The 18,817-nt window shown below is 48.5% G+C and overlaps 1 protein-coding gene across 1 annotated transcript in view; it reads left to right on the forward strand.

The window, feature by feature from the left end:
* stum (stum, mechanosensory transduction mediator homolog) overlaps nucleotides 1-18,420 on the forward strand; it is a 46,685-nt gene extending 28,265 nt beyond the window's left edge. The window contains exons 2-3 of the mRNA XM_085997991.1: nucleotides 14,068-14,247; nucleotides 16,652-18,420. Of these exons, the coding sequence (XP_085854117.1) occupies nucleotides 14,068-14,247; nucleotides 16,652-16,686 (215 nt within the window). The 3' untranslated portion in view covers nucleotides 16,687-18,420. The remainder of the gene's footprint in view (nucleotides 1-14,067; nucleotides 14,248-16,651) is intronic.
* The last annotated feature ends 397 nt before the right edge of the window (nucleotides 18,421-18,817 follow it).

Below are 18,817 nucleotides of genomic sequence, written 5' to 3' on the forward strand. Positions count from 1 at the left end.
CAACCTTCTGACTCAGAGGAGAAAGTGCTACCAACTGAGCCATGGCTGACGCTCTTATGAAGGGCCTTCAGGAGCACAGGAACAGGAGTAGACCATTCAGCCCCTAGAGCCTGTTCCGCCATTCAATGAGATCATGGCTGACCTTAACTCCATCTACCCTGCCTTGGTTCCGTAACCTTTAATACTCTTGCCTAACAAAAATTAAAGGAGGAGAGGTAGGTGGAGAGGTGGAAGGATTTTAGGGATGGAGGGTAGTAGGGAAAAACCGGGGAACTACAGGCCAGTGAGCCTAACATCAGTGGTAGGAAAATTATTGGAAAAAATCCTGAGGGACAAAATTTGTCTCCACTTGGAGAGGCAAGGATTAATCAGGGATAGTCAACATGGCTTTGTCAAGGGAAGATCATGTCTGACTAATTTGATTGAATTTTTTGAGGGGGTGACTTGGTGTGTGGATGAGGGTAACGCAGTGGATGTGGTATACATGGATTTCAGTAAGGCCTTCGATAAAGTCCCGCACAGGAGACTGGTCAAGAAGGTAAGAGCCCATGGAATCCAGGGTGCCTTGGCACATTGGATACAAAACTGGCTTAGTGGCAGAAGGCAGAGGGTGATGGTCGAAGGTTGTTTTTGTGACTGGAAGCCTGTGGCCAGTGGGGTACCACAGGGATCGGTGCTGGGTCCCTTGCTGTTTGTGGTCTACATTAATGACTTGGATATGAATGTAAAGGGTATGATCAGTAAGTTCGCGGATGATACAAAAATTGGTAGGGTGGTAAATAGCGAGGAGGGTAGCCTCAGTCTGCAGGACGATATAGATGGGTTGGTCAGATGGGCGGAACAGTGGCAAATGGAATTTAACCTGGAAAAGTGCGAGGTGATGCACTTTGGGGGGACTAACAAGGCAAAGGAATACACAATGAATGGAAAGACCCTAGGCAAGACAGAGGGTCAGAGGGATCTGGGTGTGCAAGTACACAGATCCCTGAAGGCGGCGGAACAGGTGGATAAGGTGGTAAAAAAGGCATATGGGATACTTGCCTTCATTAGCCGAGGCATAGAATATAAGAGCAAGGAGGTTATGATGGAGCTGTATAAAACACTGGTTAGGCCACAGCTGGAATACTGTGTGCAGTTCTGGTCGCCACACTACAGGAAGGATGTGATCGCGTTAGAGAGGGTGCAGAGGAGGTTCACCAGGATGTTACCAGGGCTGGAGCGCTTCAGCTATGAAGAGAGACTGGGCAGATTGGGTTTGTTTTCCTTGGAGCAGAGGAGGCTGAGGGGGGACATGATTGAGGTGTACAAAATTATGAGGGGCATAGATAGGATGGATGCTGAGGAGCTTTTTCCCTTAGTAGAGGGGTCAATAACTAGGGGGCATAGATTCAAGGTAAAGGGCGGGAGGTTTAGAGGGGATTTGAGAAAGAACTTTTTCACCCAGAGGGTAGTTGGAGTCTGGAACTCACTGCCTGAAACGGTTGTGGAGGCAGAAACCCTCACAACATTTAAGAAGCATTTGGATGTGCACTTGAAATGCCATAGCATACAAGGCTACGGGCCAAATGCTGGAATATGGGATTAGATTAGACAGGGCTTGATGGCCGGCGCGGACACGATGGGCCGAAGGGCCTCTATCCGTGCTGTATTACTCTATGACTCTATGACTCTAATTCCAGAGCCTAAGGCCTAGATAGCTAAAGACACGGCCAACAATGGTGGGATAAAGGAGGATGCACAGAAGCTAGAGTCAGAGGGATATATGAGTTTGGAGGTGGTGGCTGTAGGCCTGAAGGAGATTATAGAGATAGGGAGGAGTGAGGCCATGAAAGGAGTTAGCCACAAGGATGTTTGTGGGAGCTTGCTGTGCACAAATTGGCTGCCGCGTTTCCTACATTACAGCAGTGACTGCACTTCAAAAAGTACTTCATTGGCTGTGAAGCACCTTGGGACGCCCTGAGTTTGTGAAAGGCGCTATAGAAATGCAAGACTTTCTTTAAAATGTGAGTGGGGGGGGGGGGGGGCGGTTGGGGGGGAGGGAAACCCTTCAAGGCAGAGTGTTCCGAATGGCACTTTGGGGGAAGCAGGGTGTCACTGAGACCGTCAGTGTGGATTAGTGCGCACACGCACACAGAGTTACAATAACACGTGCTCGGTGCTGGGTTAATGTTCTGCACCACTGACTGCTGCAGATTCAGTTTCCTCGTGCTCCCTGAGTGCAGGAACTATCGTTTAAAACGAAGCCCGCGCAGCATTAAAAAGTAAAACAGAATGATTGTCCTTTAACCTCAGAGGCTCCTGGCAGGTCTCAGTAATTGGACATTTGAAGAAGGCACACAATGTAATGGCGTAGGGAAGAAAACCGTTTCTTTTTCCTTGTTTGTACGACGCACGAGCTACTATTAGATCAGATGTCTGTTAAATCAGATTCTGGGAGGCTGGTGGCTGGGAGCTGGCTCCCAGGATTTTTATTCTGTTAAATCTGGCTTCCACAGACCGGCACAGACTTGTAGACATGGCTAAAGCTGGTCAAAATGTCAGCCGGGGCTCAGTGTGGTAGCGCTCTCTCCTCTGAGTCAGAAGGTCGTGGGTTCTTTAGCACATAATCCAGGCTGACACTCCAGTGCAGTGCTGAGGGAGTGCTGCACTGCCAGAGGTGCCGTCTTTCGGATGAGGTACTAGACTGAGGCCTGCTCAAGTGGATGGGAAAGATCCTCTGACAATTTGAATACCGGTGTCCTGGCTAACATTTGTCCCTCGACCAATGCCATGGAAACAGATAGGGTAGATAGAGAGAAACTATTTCTGCTTGTTGGGGAGTCTAGGACTAGAGGACATAGTCTAAAAATTAGAGCCAGGCCTTTCAGGAGAGATGTTAGGAAACACTTCTACACACACAGGGTGCTAGAAGTTTGTAACTCTCTTTCGTAAATGGCAATTGATGCTGGATCAATTGTTAATTTTAAATCTGAGATTGATAGCTTTCTGTAAACCAAAGGTTATTGAGATAGAGGATCAGCCATGATCATATTGAATGGCGGGGCAGGCTCGAAGGGCCGAATGGCCGACTCCTGCTCCTATTTTTCTATGTTTCTATGTATTGAGGGATATGGGGCAAAGGCGGGTAAATGGAGTTAGGTCACAGATCAACCATGATCTCATTGAATGGCAGAGCAGGCTCGAGGGGCTGAATGGCCTCCTCCTGTTCCTATGTTCCTAGTCCTCAGTGCTTCAATGCTGGTGTGTTTGTGTTGACGCGATTTGCCCGCTATAAGCGATGAACGGTAATACTATAATAGGTTGGGTGGATGGATTGCCAAGCATAGTCCCCATTATGAAGCTTATGAAGCCTCCTCACTACTGGGTTCATATGCATCGCTGCCTGAGGACTTTTCCTCTTAGACTTCAGCACAGCCTCTCTGGTAGGAGCACTTGGTGTTGCAGCAACAGCCAATGATGGAAGCGTTTGGTGTCTTTGGGGCCTCATCAGAGGGCCAATTTCACAAGCTGACCCTTTCCCCAAGCTGACCCTCTGCCTCCAAGATTTCAAAACAACAGCACGGCTGCAGGGCATTCTGGAGGGGGAGGGTGAACAGGCAATGGTTGTGGTCCACATTGGTACCAACGACATAGGTAAAAAGAGGGATGAGGTCCTGCATCAAGAATTTAGGGAGCTAGGTAACAGATTAAAGAGCAGGACCTCAAAGGTTGTAATCTCTGGATTACTCCCAGTGCCACGTGCTAGTAAGTATAGGAATGGGAGGATAGAGCAGATGAATGCGTGGCTAAAGAGTTGGTGTAGGGGGGAGGGTTTTACTTTCCTGGATCACTGGGCCTGCTTCTGGGAAAGGTGGGACTTGTACAAGTCGGACGGGTTGCACCTGAACCAGAGCGGGACAAATATCCTTGCGGGGAGGTTTGCTAGCACTGTTGGGGGGGGTTTAAACTAACTTGGCAGGGGGATGGGATACAGAGGGGAGCTGAAATAGGGGGGGATGTGCTGCCAATTATAGAGAAAAAAACAAGTCAGCTTGGTAGACAGGGCAAATATATAAGGGCAAGGCTGGATGGCATCTATTTTAATGCAAGGAGTCTTGCGAATAAGGTGGATGAACTGAAGGTGTTGATAAACACATGGGAGTATGATATTGTTGCTATCACGGAGACATGGTTGAGGGAAGGGCAAGACTGGCAGCTCAATATTCCGGGGTACAGAATCTTCAGGCGAGACAGAGGGGGAGGTATAAGAGGAGGGGGTGTCGCAATATTAATTAAGGAGTCAATTACTGCAGTAAGGAGGGATGATATATTAGCAGGGTCCTCTAATGAGGCCATATGGGTGGAGCTTAAAAACAAAAAGGGGGCAAGCACTTTGCTGGGAGTGTACTATAGGCCTCCAAACAGTCAGGGGGAGATAGAGGAACAGATATGTAGGCAAATCTCAGAGAAATGTGCAAATAATAGGGTAATAATAATGGGGGATTTCAACTTCCCCAATATTAACTGGGATAGTCAGAGTGTGAAAGGCTCAGAGGGTGTAGAATTCTTAAAGTGCATCCAGGAGAGCTTTTTGAGCCAGCATGTAGAAAGTCCTACAAGAGAGGGGGCGGTACTGGACCTAATTCTCGGGAATGTGGCCGGCCAAGTGGAAAAAGTGCTAGTAGGTGAGCACTTTGGTGATAGTGACCATAATATGGTAAGATTTAAGGTGGCCATGGAAAAGGACAGGGATGGGCCGGAAATAAAGGTTCTAAATTGGGGGAAGGCCGATTTTAATAGGATAAGGCAGGATCTGGCCAAAATGGACTGGGATCAGCTACTTGTAGGAAAATCCGCATCGGAGCAATGGGAGGCTTTCAGAAGGGAGATTGAGAACATACAATGGCAACATGTTCCCGTAAAGGTCAAGGGTGGTTCCAAAAACCACAGGGAACCTTGGATGTCAGGGGATATACGGGAATGGATTAGGAAAAAAAGGAGGGCTTTTGGTAGATACAAAAGGCTAAAGACGGAGGAAGCCCTAGAGGAGTACAAAAAGTGCAGGGGGATACTTAAAAAAGAAATTAGGAGATCAAGGAGGGGCCATGAAATAACACTGGCAAGCAAAATAAAGGAAAATCCGAAGATGTTTTATAAGTATATTAAGGGTAAGAGGATAACTAGGGAAAAAATAGGGCCCATTAGGGACAAAAGTGGCAATCTGTGTGTGGAGCCGGAAGATGTAGGAGGGGTTCTGAATGAATTTTTTGCGTCTGTTTTCACTATGGAGAAGGACGATGTAGACATAGAAATAGGGCGGGGGGACTGTGATATGCTCGAACATATTAACATCGAGCGGGGGGAGGTATTGGCGGTTTTAGCTGGCCTAAAAATGGATAAATCCCCAGGCCCGGATGAAATGTATCCCAGGCTGCTGTGTGAGGCAAAGGAGGAGATTGCGGGGGCTCTAACACATATATTCAGGACCTCTCTGGCCACAGGGGATGTGCCAGAGGACTGGAGAACCGCTAATGTAGTACCATTATTCAAGAAGGGTAGTAGGGAAAAACCGGGGAACTACAGGCCAGTGAGCCTAACATCAGTGGTAGGAAAATTATTGGAAAAAATCCTGAGGGACAAAATGTGTCTCCACTTGGAGAGGCAAGGATTAATCAGGGATAGTCAACATGGCTTTGTCAAGGGAAGATCATGTCTGACTAATTTGATTGAATTTTTTGAGGGGGTGACTAGGTGTGTGGATGAGGGTAACGCAGTGGATGTGGTATACATGGATTTCAGTAAGGCCTTCGATAAAGTCCCGCACAGGAGACTGGTCAAGAAGGTAAGAGCCCATGGAATCCAGGGTGCCTTGGCACATTGGATACAAAACTGGCTTAGTGGCAGAAGGCAGAGGGTGATGGTCGAAGGTTGTTTTTGTGACTGGAAGCCTGTGGCCAGTGGGGTACCACAGGGATCGGTGCTGGGTCCCTTGCTGTTTGTGGTCTACATTAATGACTTGGATATGAATGTAAAGGGTATGATCAGTAAGTTCGCGGATGATACAAAAATTGGTAGGGTGGTAAATAGCGAGGAGGGTAGCCTCAGTCTGCAGGACGATATAGATGGGTTGGTCAGATGGGCGGAACAGTGGCAAATGGAATTTAACCCGGAAAAGTGCGAGGTGATGCACTTTGGGGGGACTAACAAGGCAAAGGAATACACAATGAATGGAAAGACCCTCGGCAAGACGGAGGGTCAGAGGGATCTGGGTGTGCAAGTACACAGATCCCTGAAGGCGGCGGAACAGGTGGATAAGGTGGTAAAAAAGGCATATGGGATACTTGCCTTCATTAGCCGAGGCATTGAATATAAGAGCAAGGAGGTTATGATGGAGCTGTATAAAACACTGGTTAGGCCACAGCTGGAATATTGTGTGCAGTTCTGGTCGCCACACTACAGGAAGGATGTGATCACGTTAGAGAGGGTGCAGAGGAGGTTCACCAGGATGTTACCAGGGCTGGAGCGCTTCAGCTATGAAGAGAGACTGGGCAGGTTGGGTTTGTTTTCCTTGGAGCTGAGGAGGGACATGATTGAGGTGTACAAAATTATGAGGGGCATAGATAGGATGGATGCTGAGGAGCTTTTTCCCTTAGTAGAGGGGTCGATAACTAGGGGGCATAGATTCAAGGTAAAGGGCGGGAGGTTTAGAGGGGATTTGAGAAAGAACTTTTTCACCCAGAGGGTGGTTGGAGTCTGGAACTCACTGCCTGAAAGGGTTGTGGAGGCAGAAACCCTCACAACATTTAAGAAGCATTTGGATGTGCACTTGAAATGCCATAGCATACAAGGCTACGGGCCAAATGCTGGAATATGGGATTAGATTAGACAGGGCTTGATGGCCGGCGCGGACACGATGGGCCGAAGGGCCTCTATCCGTGCTGTATTACTCTATGACACGTTGATTTGCTAACGTGCCATGAGAGGTTGTTTCCCCTGGCTGGGGAGTCTAGAACCGGGGTCACAGTCTCAGGATAAGGGGTCGTCCATTTAGGACGGAGATGAGGAGGAATTTCTTCACTCAGAGGGTGGTGAATCTTTGGAATTCTCTACCCCAAAGGGCTGTGGAGGCTCAGTCGATGAGTATCTTCAAGATAGTGAGCGATAGATTTTCTGGGATCAAGGGATATGGAGATCGGATAGGAAAGTGGAGTTGAGGTTGAAGGCCAGCCATGATCTTATTGAATGGCGGAAATATCAACAGAAAATGCTGGAAATACTCAGCAGGCAAGGCAGCATCCGTGGAGAGAGAAACAGAGTTAACGTTTCAGGTCTGGGACCCTTCATCAGAACGTTAACCCTGTTTCTCTCTCCACGGATGCTGCCTGGCCTGCTGAGTATTTCCAGCATTTTCTGTTGTTATTTCAGATTTCCAGCATCCGCAGTATTTTGCTATTATATTATTGAATGGCGGAGCAGGCTTGAGGGGCCGAATGGCCTCCTCCTGCTCCTATTTCTTATGTTCTTATAATCCTTTATAAATCACTGGTTAGGCACCAGCCCGAGTATTGTGTCCAATTCTGGGCACCACACTGCAGCATGCTGTTGGAATCTGAGGCGTGTTACAAATAAGATTGACAAGCTATAGACGCAAGTTGCCACATGGGGTTATGATACAGAGGCTATGACGGAGACCTTCCTTAAACATGGGCAGAGGGCAGGAATGGGAACTAAACATTCCTGACTACAATGTATTCAGGAAGGGATAGGGAAGGAAAACAGACAGGAGGGGGCGGGCGAGCGGTGGGTGGGGCGGTTTTGATCAGGGATAATATTACAATCCTATGGAGGGACGATATACTAGAGGCTTGAGAGACTGAATCTATGCAATGCATCCTAGAAGGCAAGAGACCCGAGCTAGGAGACAGAAGGAGAGAACTCACAGAGTGAGGGTGGATTTATGTGAATTGCAAAGGATGAGAGTTGGGGGTGGGGGGTGTTGAGCCACTGGTGTTCAGCACCTGTAGGGGGTGGCAGCTGGTTCACTAATGTGTAGTTTTATTGTAACATTTGAGTTACTGGGTGTGCCAGGTTTTGATACCTTTTGTTACAAAGCACCTGGAGTTTGAGGGGAGCAGAGTGTTTACACTCACTGGTACTTTATATCTTAAAGGCTTAGATTTGAATTTCCCCACTATTGCCTCTCACACGGACTAGGATCCCCGTTCTCCTGTTCCGTGACCTTTTCCAGTCTTTCCGAAGTGTCCCTTACCCTGGATGTCCGGGAGGCAACAAAGCACCTGAGAGCAGTGGGGAAATTCAAATCATAGATTCATAGAATCATACAGCACAGAAGGAGGCCCTCTGGGATCTTTGTTGGCCGGGATTTTAAAAAAAATCAAGATTTAGAAAAAAACAGTAAAATGCACCGTCGCATAAAGGTGGGATTGAGCTGAGGAAACTCGCGGCTCCGGCCCCGACTCGGACCTCTGTTTTCACCCCCCCCCGGAACGTCTATGCGATGATGGCGGACGCCGCCACGGAGCCCAGGCCCTCACTGAGAAGGGAGAGAGGCGGCGGTGTTAACCCCCCACACTTGTCCTAATGCCACGCTGCCTGGGCTGTTGTTCCCCCGCCCCTGGGCTAATTGGGGCAGTTTGTTCTTCTACTTTCAGCCCTCGCTCCCCGAATCCTCTCACTGCCACACGTCACCAGCGGCAACGGTAACCCATTCAGTGCAAGTATCCCGCGACGATTGAGATCCGCCAATGGCGGCTCCGCGCGTGCACCTCGGTTCCCTCTCAGATTTTAATTTTGTTTTAACCGTATTCCTGTTACTCGCCCGCGGTCGCGATTGTCAATCCAATGAAGAAGGGGCAAGGAAATAGGCGGCAGCTGCAAGGCGGAGAGGAGCTGCTGGGGTCAAACGGTGAGTCGCTGTCTACGTGGAGGAAGAAGAGCGGAATATGTCAACATTAGGCAACTTTTAGGATTGACACTGTACCAGCAAAACTGAAACAGTTTGCAAACTCATTTAACTATTCCGCACTGTTTAATTTTCCTCCCATTTCCTCTCCCGCTACGCTCCAAGTGTTGACTCACACTGTAGTGCAGTTACAAGGGTGTTGGCTGTTCTTTGGTGCCTAACCTCATTCATTCTTCACCTGCGAGTGTTAGCGGTCTTGCCCTACCAAGGAGGGCATCACCGGCAGACCTGATTGTTCACACCCGATGTTGGCCTCCAGCTGGGATTTCAACCTTCCAGGAATGACCTGGAGTCGCCAGGAATAAAACATTGATCTGGACGCTGCTGTGACATTTTGGGAGAAAAATTATACGGGCCTTTAAAAAAAAAAGCGTTTTTTCATTTTCATTATCTCTTAGGCAGTCCCTCGGAACCGAGGATGACTTGCTTCCACCTTAAAAATGGTGACTGATGAGTCCAATGCGGGACCTACAGTCTCTGTCACAGGTGGGGCAGACGGTGGTTGAAGGGGCAGGTGGGTGGGGTGCTTGGGTTGACGTGCGCTCCTTCCGTTGTTTGCGCTTGGCTTCCGCTTGCTACCGTGCGAAGAGACTTGAGATGTTCGCCGCCTTCCAGGATGCTTCTCCTCCACTTTGTGCGGTCTTGGGCCAGGGATTCCCAGGTGTCCTGGAGATAGTAGATGCATTGCTGGTCATCTTCCAGAACTCGATAGACTCTGGAACAGTACCCATGGATTGGAGGGTGGCTAATGTTACCCCACTATTCAAAAAAGGTGGTAGAGAAAAAGCGGGGAATTATAGACCGGTAAGCCTGACATCGGTAGTGGGGAAAATGCTAGAGTCCATTATAAAAGATGTAATAGCAGAGCACTTGGAAAGCAGTGACAGGATCGGACAAAGTCAACATGGATTTACAAAAGGTAAATTGTGCTTGACTAATCTGGAATTTTTTGAGGATGTAACTGGTAAAATAGATAAGGGAGAACCAGTGGTGTATTTGGACTTTCAGAAGGCTTTCGATAAGGCCCCGCATAAGAGATTAGCTTGCAAAATTAAGGCACATGGGATTGGGGGCAAGGTATTGACTTGGATAGAGAACTGGTTGGCAGATAGAAAGCAAAGAGTTGGAATAAACGGGTCGTTTTCCGAGTGGCAGGCAGTGACTAGTGGGGTGCCGCAAGGATCGGTCCTAGGACCCCAGCTGTTCACAATATATATTAATGATCTGGACGAGGGAATTGGATGTAACATCTCCAAATTTGCAGACGACACAAAGCTGGGTGGGAGGGTATGCTGTGAGGAGGATGTTGTGAAACTCCAGTACGATTTGGACAGGTTGGGTGATTGGGCAGAAACATGGCAAATGCACTATAATGTGGATAAATGTGAGGTTATCCACTTTGGTGGCAAAAACAGGAAGGCAGATTATTATTTGAATGGCAATAGATTGGGAGAAGGGGAAGTGCAAAGAGACCTGGGTGTTCTTGTGCACCAGTCGCTGAAGGTAAGCATGCAGGTGCAGCAGGCGGTTAAGAAGGCAAATGGTATGTTGGCCTTCGTGGCAAGAGGGTTCGAGTACAGGAACAAGGATGTCTTGCTGCAGTTGTACAGGGCCTTGGTGAGACCGCACCTTGAGTATTGTGTGCAGTTTTGGTCGCCTTATCTGAGGAAGGACGTTCTTGCCATGGAAGGAGTGCAGCGAAGATTCACCAGGCTAATACCTGGGATGGCAGGAATGACGTACGAGGAGAGATTGGGTCGATTGGGCTTGTACTCACTGGAGTTTAGAAGATTGAGAGGGGATCTCATCGAAACCTATAAAATTCTGTCAGGTCTGGACAGACTAGATGCAGGAAGGATGTTCCCGATGGCCAGGGAGTCCAGAACTAGGGGTCATAGTCTAAGGATAAGGGGTAAGCCATTTAGGACTGAGATGAGGAGGAATTTCTTCACCCAGAGAGTAGTGAATCTGTGGAATTCTCTACCACAGAAGGCAGTGGAGGCCAATTCATTAAATATATTCAAGAAGGAGTTCGACATATTTCTTAAGGCTAAAGGGATCAAGGGGTATGGAGAGAAGGCAGGGACAGGGTACTGAATTTGGATGATCAGCCATGATCTCATTGAATGGCGGAGCAGGCTCGAGGGGCCGAATGGCCTACTCCTGCTCCTATCTTCTATGTTTCTATGTGTCGGTGGGGATGTTACACTTTTTCAAGGAGGCTTTGAGGGTGTCCTTGAAGCGTTTCCTCTGCCCACCTGGGGCTCTCTTGCCGTGTCGGAGCTCCGAGTAGAGCGCTGGTTTTGGGAGTCTCGTATCAGGCATGCGGATATTCATTATACACTTTTGTTTATTGGTGATAAAAATATTGGAGATGTGGGGAAAAAGGCTGTTTGGCTGATGTGCCGGGAACAGTCGGGGAGGGAGGAGGGGGGAAAGGGAGACTGCGGATCAGGTGATTGGGGCTCAGCAATGCCTTGATTTCAAAATTCTCATCCTTGTTTTCAAACCCCTCCATGGCCTCGCCCCTCCCTATCTCTGTAATCTCCTTCAGCCCCACAACCCCCCCCCCCGCCCCCACCGAGATATCTGCACTTCTCTAATTTTGCCCTCTTGAGCATCCCTGATTATAATCGCTCAACCATTGGCCTTCAGCTGCCTAGGCCCAAAGCTCTGGAATTCCTCTCCGCCTCTCTATCTCTCTTTCCTCCTTTAAGATGCTCCTTAAAACCTACCTCTTTGACCAAGCTTTTGGTCACCTGCTCTAATATCTCCTTATGTGGCTCAGTGTCAAATTTTTTGTCCTATTAGACTCCTGTGAAGCACCTTGGGACGTTTTACTATGTTAAAGGCACTATATAAATAGTTGTAGTTGTTGTTGTTGTTGTCTCACACGGAGGGACATGGGGAACAGTATTTTCCGCAGTATCGGGATAGCAGCAATAACATGGCGAGTGGGAGCAGCGCTGAGAGAGTTTTTATACAGAAAAAGTACTTGTGTTGTGTTACAGGGGGTCCGTGGAATTTTTCTAACATGGTGGGTTGGGGGCGGCCTCGGAAGCAAAAAGGTTGAGAACCCTTGATTTCAGAGATTGTTAGGTACTGTGATGGGGGATCTTTCTAGATAGATGAGCTAAAACGGACAAATGGCCTTTGCTGATCTGTACTTATCCTGAGGTCTTATTACCAGTTACTGCCTTTAATTGACCAGAGTGATTATGTGCAGTTAGCGCAGTGGGAACTGTTAAGCAGGCCACAAACCTCGTGTTAATCAGAGTGCTCATGTGTCGCTGGGTTAGCCTGGCGGGTGAAAGTGCTAATTGGCTTTCACAGAAAAGCGATGGAAGTTTGATGTCTGGTGTTTGTTGCAGTCAAGTGTGATTGGGAAGCAGAGACAGGCTGATTAACCGTGTGAAAAGCAGTGGTTCAGGTTGGTAATGATTGAAATCATTATGTGGCTTCAAGCATACATGGTAATGAGGCAGATTAACCAGGTCTCGCTGTGTAAATCCCTGGGCTAGGGAAGAGGGGAGAAGAAATAAACAGGCCAGGGGTTCCTACGTCTGATCATTATCTAGTGACAGCCCCCCGCGCCCCCCCCCCCCCCCCCCCCATGTAAAGTCCGTGTGTGGATGTGGATTAAGGACAGGATCAGAGTTATGATTCACTCCTCCTCCACACCCTCCCCCTCCCCAATCCTCCTCTCCCATCCCGCCAATTCTCCTCCCCCTCCCACAATTCCCCTCCCCGCCCCCGCACCCCCCATTTCTCCTACTCCTCCCCCGCCCCCTCCCCCAGTCCTCCACCCCTCCCCCAATCGTCCTCCCACACCCCCTCCCCCAAACCTCCACCCTCGCACCCCCAATCCTCCTCCCTTCTCACCCTCCCCCTGCCGCACCCTCCCCCCAATCCTCCTCCCCCACTCCCAATCCTCCTCCCTGCTCACCCTCCCCCTGCCGCACCCTCCCCCTAATCCTCTTCCCCCACACCCTCCCCCTCCCCCATAAAAGGGACTGGATGACTGAGGGACAGCAGTTTGTTTGCTGGTATCCCCATTTAGAACGTGAGGGATTATGGAATAAATCAGTATCTCATTGCTGTTTGTGGGAGCTTGTGTGCAAATTGGCTGCCACGTTTCCTACATTTTCTCTATTGGGGAGAAAGCAGGGACAGGTTACTGAATTTGGATGATCAGCCATGTTCTCATTAAATGGCGGAGCAGGCTCGAGGGGCCGAATGGCCTACTCCTGCTCCTAACTTCTATGTTTCTATTACAACGATACAGACTTTTCATTGGCTGTAAAGTATGTCCCTGTAGGAATTCGGGTTGACCTCAGCAGGTATTGGACGAATACCTACTAAATAATCGAGTTCGACTTCAGGAGAACAATCTAGAAGTTGTTTATTTACAAGAACAGACGAAATACAGCAGGTAAGATGGCTGGATGCAGGAGCACCGTGATATAGGTCTTTCCCCAACGGGGACGCCACGAGGACTGGGTCCGCAGTCCTCTGGATAGCGTGATGACGTCATCACGCTCAGCTGTGTTTTCCCGCGCTTCAGGCATCACGTGACCGCGTCGTGACATCAGCGCGTTCGCCCGCGCTTGGGGCGGTCACGTGACCCACGCCGATACGTCGACGCGTCTACCCGGCACTGAGGCTGGCCGTTGCGGCCGAAGTCGCGGGAGCGGGAGAGGCACCCGGCACTGTGGCTGGCCGTTGCGACTGTCGAGGGTGCAGACGGCCGAACTAGGCCGGCGGCCGACGCGTTTAGGTGCGTCACATGATACGTGACATCAGCGCGCTAGGGCGCTTCTTAAAGGGGCAACAGCCCAAATAGGTAAGTTAAAGGGGCAACGGCCCAAACAGGTAAGTAATATACATACAGTTAGGTTAAAGTGAATTATGTACATTATATATGTAAGGGACAACCAGTGGTACCGCCACATCCCCTTTAATAATTAACAGGAAAGGGCGGTCAGAGCGATGGGAATTTCCTCTCTGATCTGAAACTCTCAGTAGTCTACGCTTCCCCTTTAACAGTTAAAGGGAAAGGGCTGTGGGACTTTGGATTTTTATTTTTGCCCGTTGTTGTGTTTCAGGGACCTTCGTGTCGGCCTTCATGGTGCTGTGCGGAGCGCAGACGGACCTGCCCAACCGCCACGTGTGCTGCGTCTTCCTGCTGAATGTTGCCGCTGCCCTCATTCAGATCCTCACGGCCATAGTGATGGTGGGCTGGATCATGAGTATATTTTGGGGAATGGACATGGTCATCCTAGCCAGTAAGTGGAAGCTGCCAATCGCGAATTCCGCCCCTCTCCTCCTCCTCCTCCTGTCCCCACACTCACTGGGGGGTCATTGTGGACTTTGAGCGACAGTGTAAAACGGGCAATATCGCATCAGCCACCCATTGTACCTCTCTCCCGATCGACTTCAATGGCAATCAATATCAGGAGAGATGTAGACTGGCCGGCCGATTCACTAATGCCCGTTGTCACAAATCACAACTTCTACAAGAAGTAACTCAGGAAGTACTACTGGACGGCCAGCTGAGGCCGCCGTCCAAGGAGTATAAATACTCGGGCGTGGGCCCAACTTGGCCAGAGACAATCTGGAAACAGGAAGCTAGTGACTACTAACTACACCTCCATGTTTTGTTACAAGTCGATTAAAGCCTTGCTTTATGTTCAACCAAGTGCGTAGTGAGTCTTTATTATGTCACCCATCATACATTATCGCCCACAGTCAAAATTAACCCCTGTTCTGAGTTCGGCTGCATTCCTTTATTTTTGATACAGTCCAAGATGCAGGAGGCATTATTATATCACTCCCATGTCATTTTCCGAAGATAATGGCCTCGGTCTTCAAATTCGCCCCATGGTTCGCCCCTCCCTATCTCTGTAGCCTCCTCCAGTCCTACAACCCTCCGAGTTCTCTGCGCTCCTCCAACTCTGGCCTCTTGCACATCCCCGATTTTCATCGCTCCACCATTACTGGCCGTGCCTTCAGCTGCCTAGGCCCTGAGCTCTGGAATTCCCTCCCTAACCCTCTCCGCCTCTCTACCTCCCCTCCTTTAAGACGCTCCTTAAAACCTACCTCTTTGACCAAGCTTTTGGTCACCTGCCCTAAACTCTCCTTATGTGGCTCGAAATCCGATCTTTTTTGATAATCGCTCCAGTGAAGCCCCTTGGGACGTTTCACTTGGTTAAAGACGCTATATAAATGCAAACTTTTGTTGATGTTATATCGTAATGAAACTTCCACCCCCCCTCGCCCCCCCCCCCCCCCCCCCCCCCCCCCCCGCCCCCCGGGTCTATTGACCCTGCACCCAGGTCCAGTAACAGTGTGCACATGGAATGCTCACAGAATAAATAATCGGCCTCCATATGTGTCGACCCTGGCACACCTACCTGTCAATGGCTGAGGACAACTGCTATACAGATGAGGGAGGCCATTCTACCCATCTTAATTCATCGATCGAGAAACAACTCTACAGTCCCTTCCCTTTTGCAGCATTCAATTGTTTCTCGAACAATTCCAGGGTTTTCTTGACTCCACTAGGAGTCCATTCCATGTTTCGATCACTCCGTGTGTGTGAAGGAGAACTTCCTGATACCAGTTCTGAAATGACCGTTTACTGGTACCAACCTGCGGCCTCTTGTCCTATTCCTGCAGTTTAATTTAAAGTAATAATACGGGTTCGTGTACATCGCCACTAAATAATCGAGTTCGACTTCGACGAACTATAAATAAGTTGTTTATTTACAGGAACAGGTTAAATACAACAGGTAAGGTAGCAGGTAAGATGGCTGACTGTAGGAGCACCGTGGTGTAGGTCTTTCCCCAGCGGGGACGCCACGAGGACTAACTAGAAGTTTCCGAACTCAACTGCTAGCAGGTTCCGAGCTCAACTGCCAGCAGGTTCCGAGCTCTACTGTTGGAAGGTTCTGAGCTCTGACGTCATGACGTCATGACGCAGAGTACAGGAGAGAAGCCTGAGTATAGTAACAGACACATACAGTAAGGTAAGTTAAAGGGAATTATGTATCTCAATGTAAGGGACAACCAGTGGTACTGCCACAGGACCATATTTTCCAGTGCCTTAACTGTACTTTATCCCTCTATAAGAAAGTCCAAGTCGCTCCAGTTTTCCCCTCATAGCTCCGACCTCTAGCACTGGCGTTCGGCCTTGTATCTCTTCTCTGCACTGCCTCCAGCATTTAAACTCCTATCTCAGTGACCAGAACTGGACAGAGCCCAGCGGGTGCAGTCAGACCAGAGCACTGTACAGTTTGCTCATGACCTTCCCTGGTCTTGTAATCACTTGTTCTGACCTGTAGGATGTGATGTGATGTGATTGCCCTCCCTTCCCCCAGTCGAATAGCCCGAGGTCACATGGTTAGTGAAGCTGCGGTATTGCAAGGGTGGCCAGGGCCTGCAGAAACCACTGTGGGCCCACAGCCTTCGGGGAGTAAGTTGTGGGGGGGAAGGAAGTGAAAATAATTTATTTGCATAAGCTGCGTTGATCTTTTTGGCAGCACAAAGGCTGGAGGAGCAAGATGTTTGAAACACTGGACAAGTGCCCGGATCTGGTTTATATTAAAGCAAATGGGAATGTTGGGGGTGGGAGTAAAGTTCACTCCCTTCAAAATATGACTTTTCAAAACAAATGCTTTCTTTCTGCAGGCTACAAAGAGCAGGGGATTCCTCATCAGCTGTAGCTCTGTGTGCATCTTAAGAGGATCAATCGCTCCCCCCTTAACCTGGTTGGATGCCTCTGAGTGCCTGCAGGCTTCGGAATGACTGAAGGCCCCGACATCTGGCCGATTTTTAAACAGTTTAATCTACATGGGTCGTTGGGGGATAAAAAAAATAAACACAGACCAACAGAAACGACACCCTATATTCCCCCTGATTTCGGATCTCCCAGTTTGCTCGCCCAGCAACGACCTCGCCTGCTTTTCTCCATTCGTTTCCGTGGCAACGCCGACCACCATTTTCTAAGGGGACTTCAACCCTCCAAACCTGCCGGGGAAATGGGGATTCACCAGCAAACTTGTTTCCGACACCATTCCTGGACTTCTAAGAAATTCCAGAGGCAAAAAGTTTTTTTTTCCAGAACCTGGGATCTAAAAGAGTTCAACTCTATTTTGTGTTGCTGCTTTTTTTTTAAAAAAAATTTGCAATGAGCTAAATATTCAAAAACGATTCTGGAGAACTCTGAGTATAAATTCTGATTACATTTTTTTCCCACAACAAAGAGTGTGAAAATATGTTGGAACAACGAGGTCCATCGGGATTTGAACCTGTTTTTTTTTGGGAATCGGCAAAAAACGATTCCAAAAGGCTGTTGGAGAAACTAAAGAGGAGGAGGAGGACAAGTCCAGTTTATTCCTCACCATTAAGTGAAGGCACCATGCACCGAAGAAAGATTATTATGATCTGTTAATGGTTTCAGGAAGTTTTAATCCAAAGAAGATTGAAGCAAAGAGTGGTTAGAACCGATGCTGTGACTTGATGCTCCTTCAGCCCTCACTATTCCTTCCTCCCTCTCTCCTGGATATCCCAGGATGTCCACTACCGCTCAATTTACACCACAGTCCATCGTTCGGTCCGACTGCCTGCCTCTCCCGCGGCCATGTTCGCGCCCGGGTGGCGCTGGAGCACGTGGTGTCTGCCGGCACGCTCGAGGCCTTCTGCGACCGGTGGGCACCGCAGGGACTGGAGTACATCATCACTCCCCCACCTCCACCCCGAGAACAACATTTTAATTTAAGTTGTTACGTTTCCTTTAATGTGTTTTTGTCAAGTTACAGTTTATTGGTTGTATCAGAAGAGTACACCAGAGTCCGCCACCTTTGTTCTCTCCTCCCCCCCTCCTCTTACTCCCGTGGGCCCAGCCCGGACTTTCTCTCCAAATCCTGCACGGATTTCCACGGCAGGCGGCTCGAATCTCTCTCCAGGCGACCAACAACAACAAAAAAAGCGGGCAGTGCAAGAATTCTTAAAAGAGATGTTTGTGAAAGTGCCAAGATTTTACACACCGAAAAAAAAATTCTTAAATTAATATTTCTGAGGTATGAATTTGGTAGATTCTCAAAAAATCCAAGATGGATTACATATATATATTTATATATTTTGGTGTATGTGTGCGTGTTTTATATCTTTAGTCTATGTAGAAACAATTTGAATAACGTGGGTACTGTTAATGGCGCCTGAAAGATTGTGGGTAACGTTTGCTACACGTGGCTGTCTTAATTAGATGTAGATTATGCCAGGTTTATTGTGAGATGTAGCCAATGCTTTTTGTTTTTTAAAAAAAGAACACTTTAGATACTTGAACCACTAGTCTTTCCAATTGAACTGATCCTGCAGCTGGTCAAAATGGGGGTTGGAAGAGATTTTTCCTCAAAATGGTCACTCCTGCGATTGATTAAAATGGTAAAATACTGGAACATAGGGGTGTACAGTACAGCTCTCTCTGTCTTGACGAGTAATATATTTATTTCAATAACTGCAATATTTCATATCAGTCTAGGGTTGCCGATGCTGGTTGGACGCATTCCTGGAGGTGTCATCACATGACCTCTCCCCTCCCACGGCCCTGCTCAGTCGAACAGCCATTTTTCCCATTTCCAATCATCCCTTTAACTAATGAACAAGCAGCCTAGTTTGAAAATTAAGCCGCTTTTAATATTTGACTCCTCAATAAATTCATGACTTTTTCCATTCGATCTTGGATCACAAAGAACCCTTTAAAAAGTTCCAATTCACTGGACAATGTCACCTAAATTTGCCTTTAGAACCTGAGGTAGGCATCATTATGCTTTTCTCGTCATTGCCGTTCCCACA

This window comes from Somniosus microcephalus, chromosome 9 (genome assembly GCF_052327205.1).
Source record: "Somniosus microcephalus isolate GS21.2 chromosome 9, FLI_Smic_1.0, whole genome shotgun sequence".
Lineage (NCBI taxonomy): Eukaryota > Metazoa > Chordata > Chondrichthyes > Squaliformes > Somniosidae > Somniosus > Somniosus microcephalus.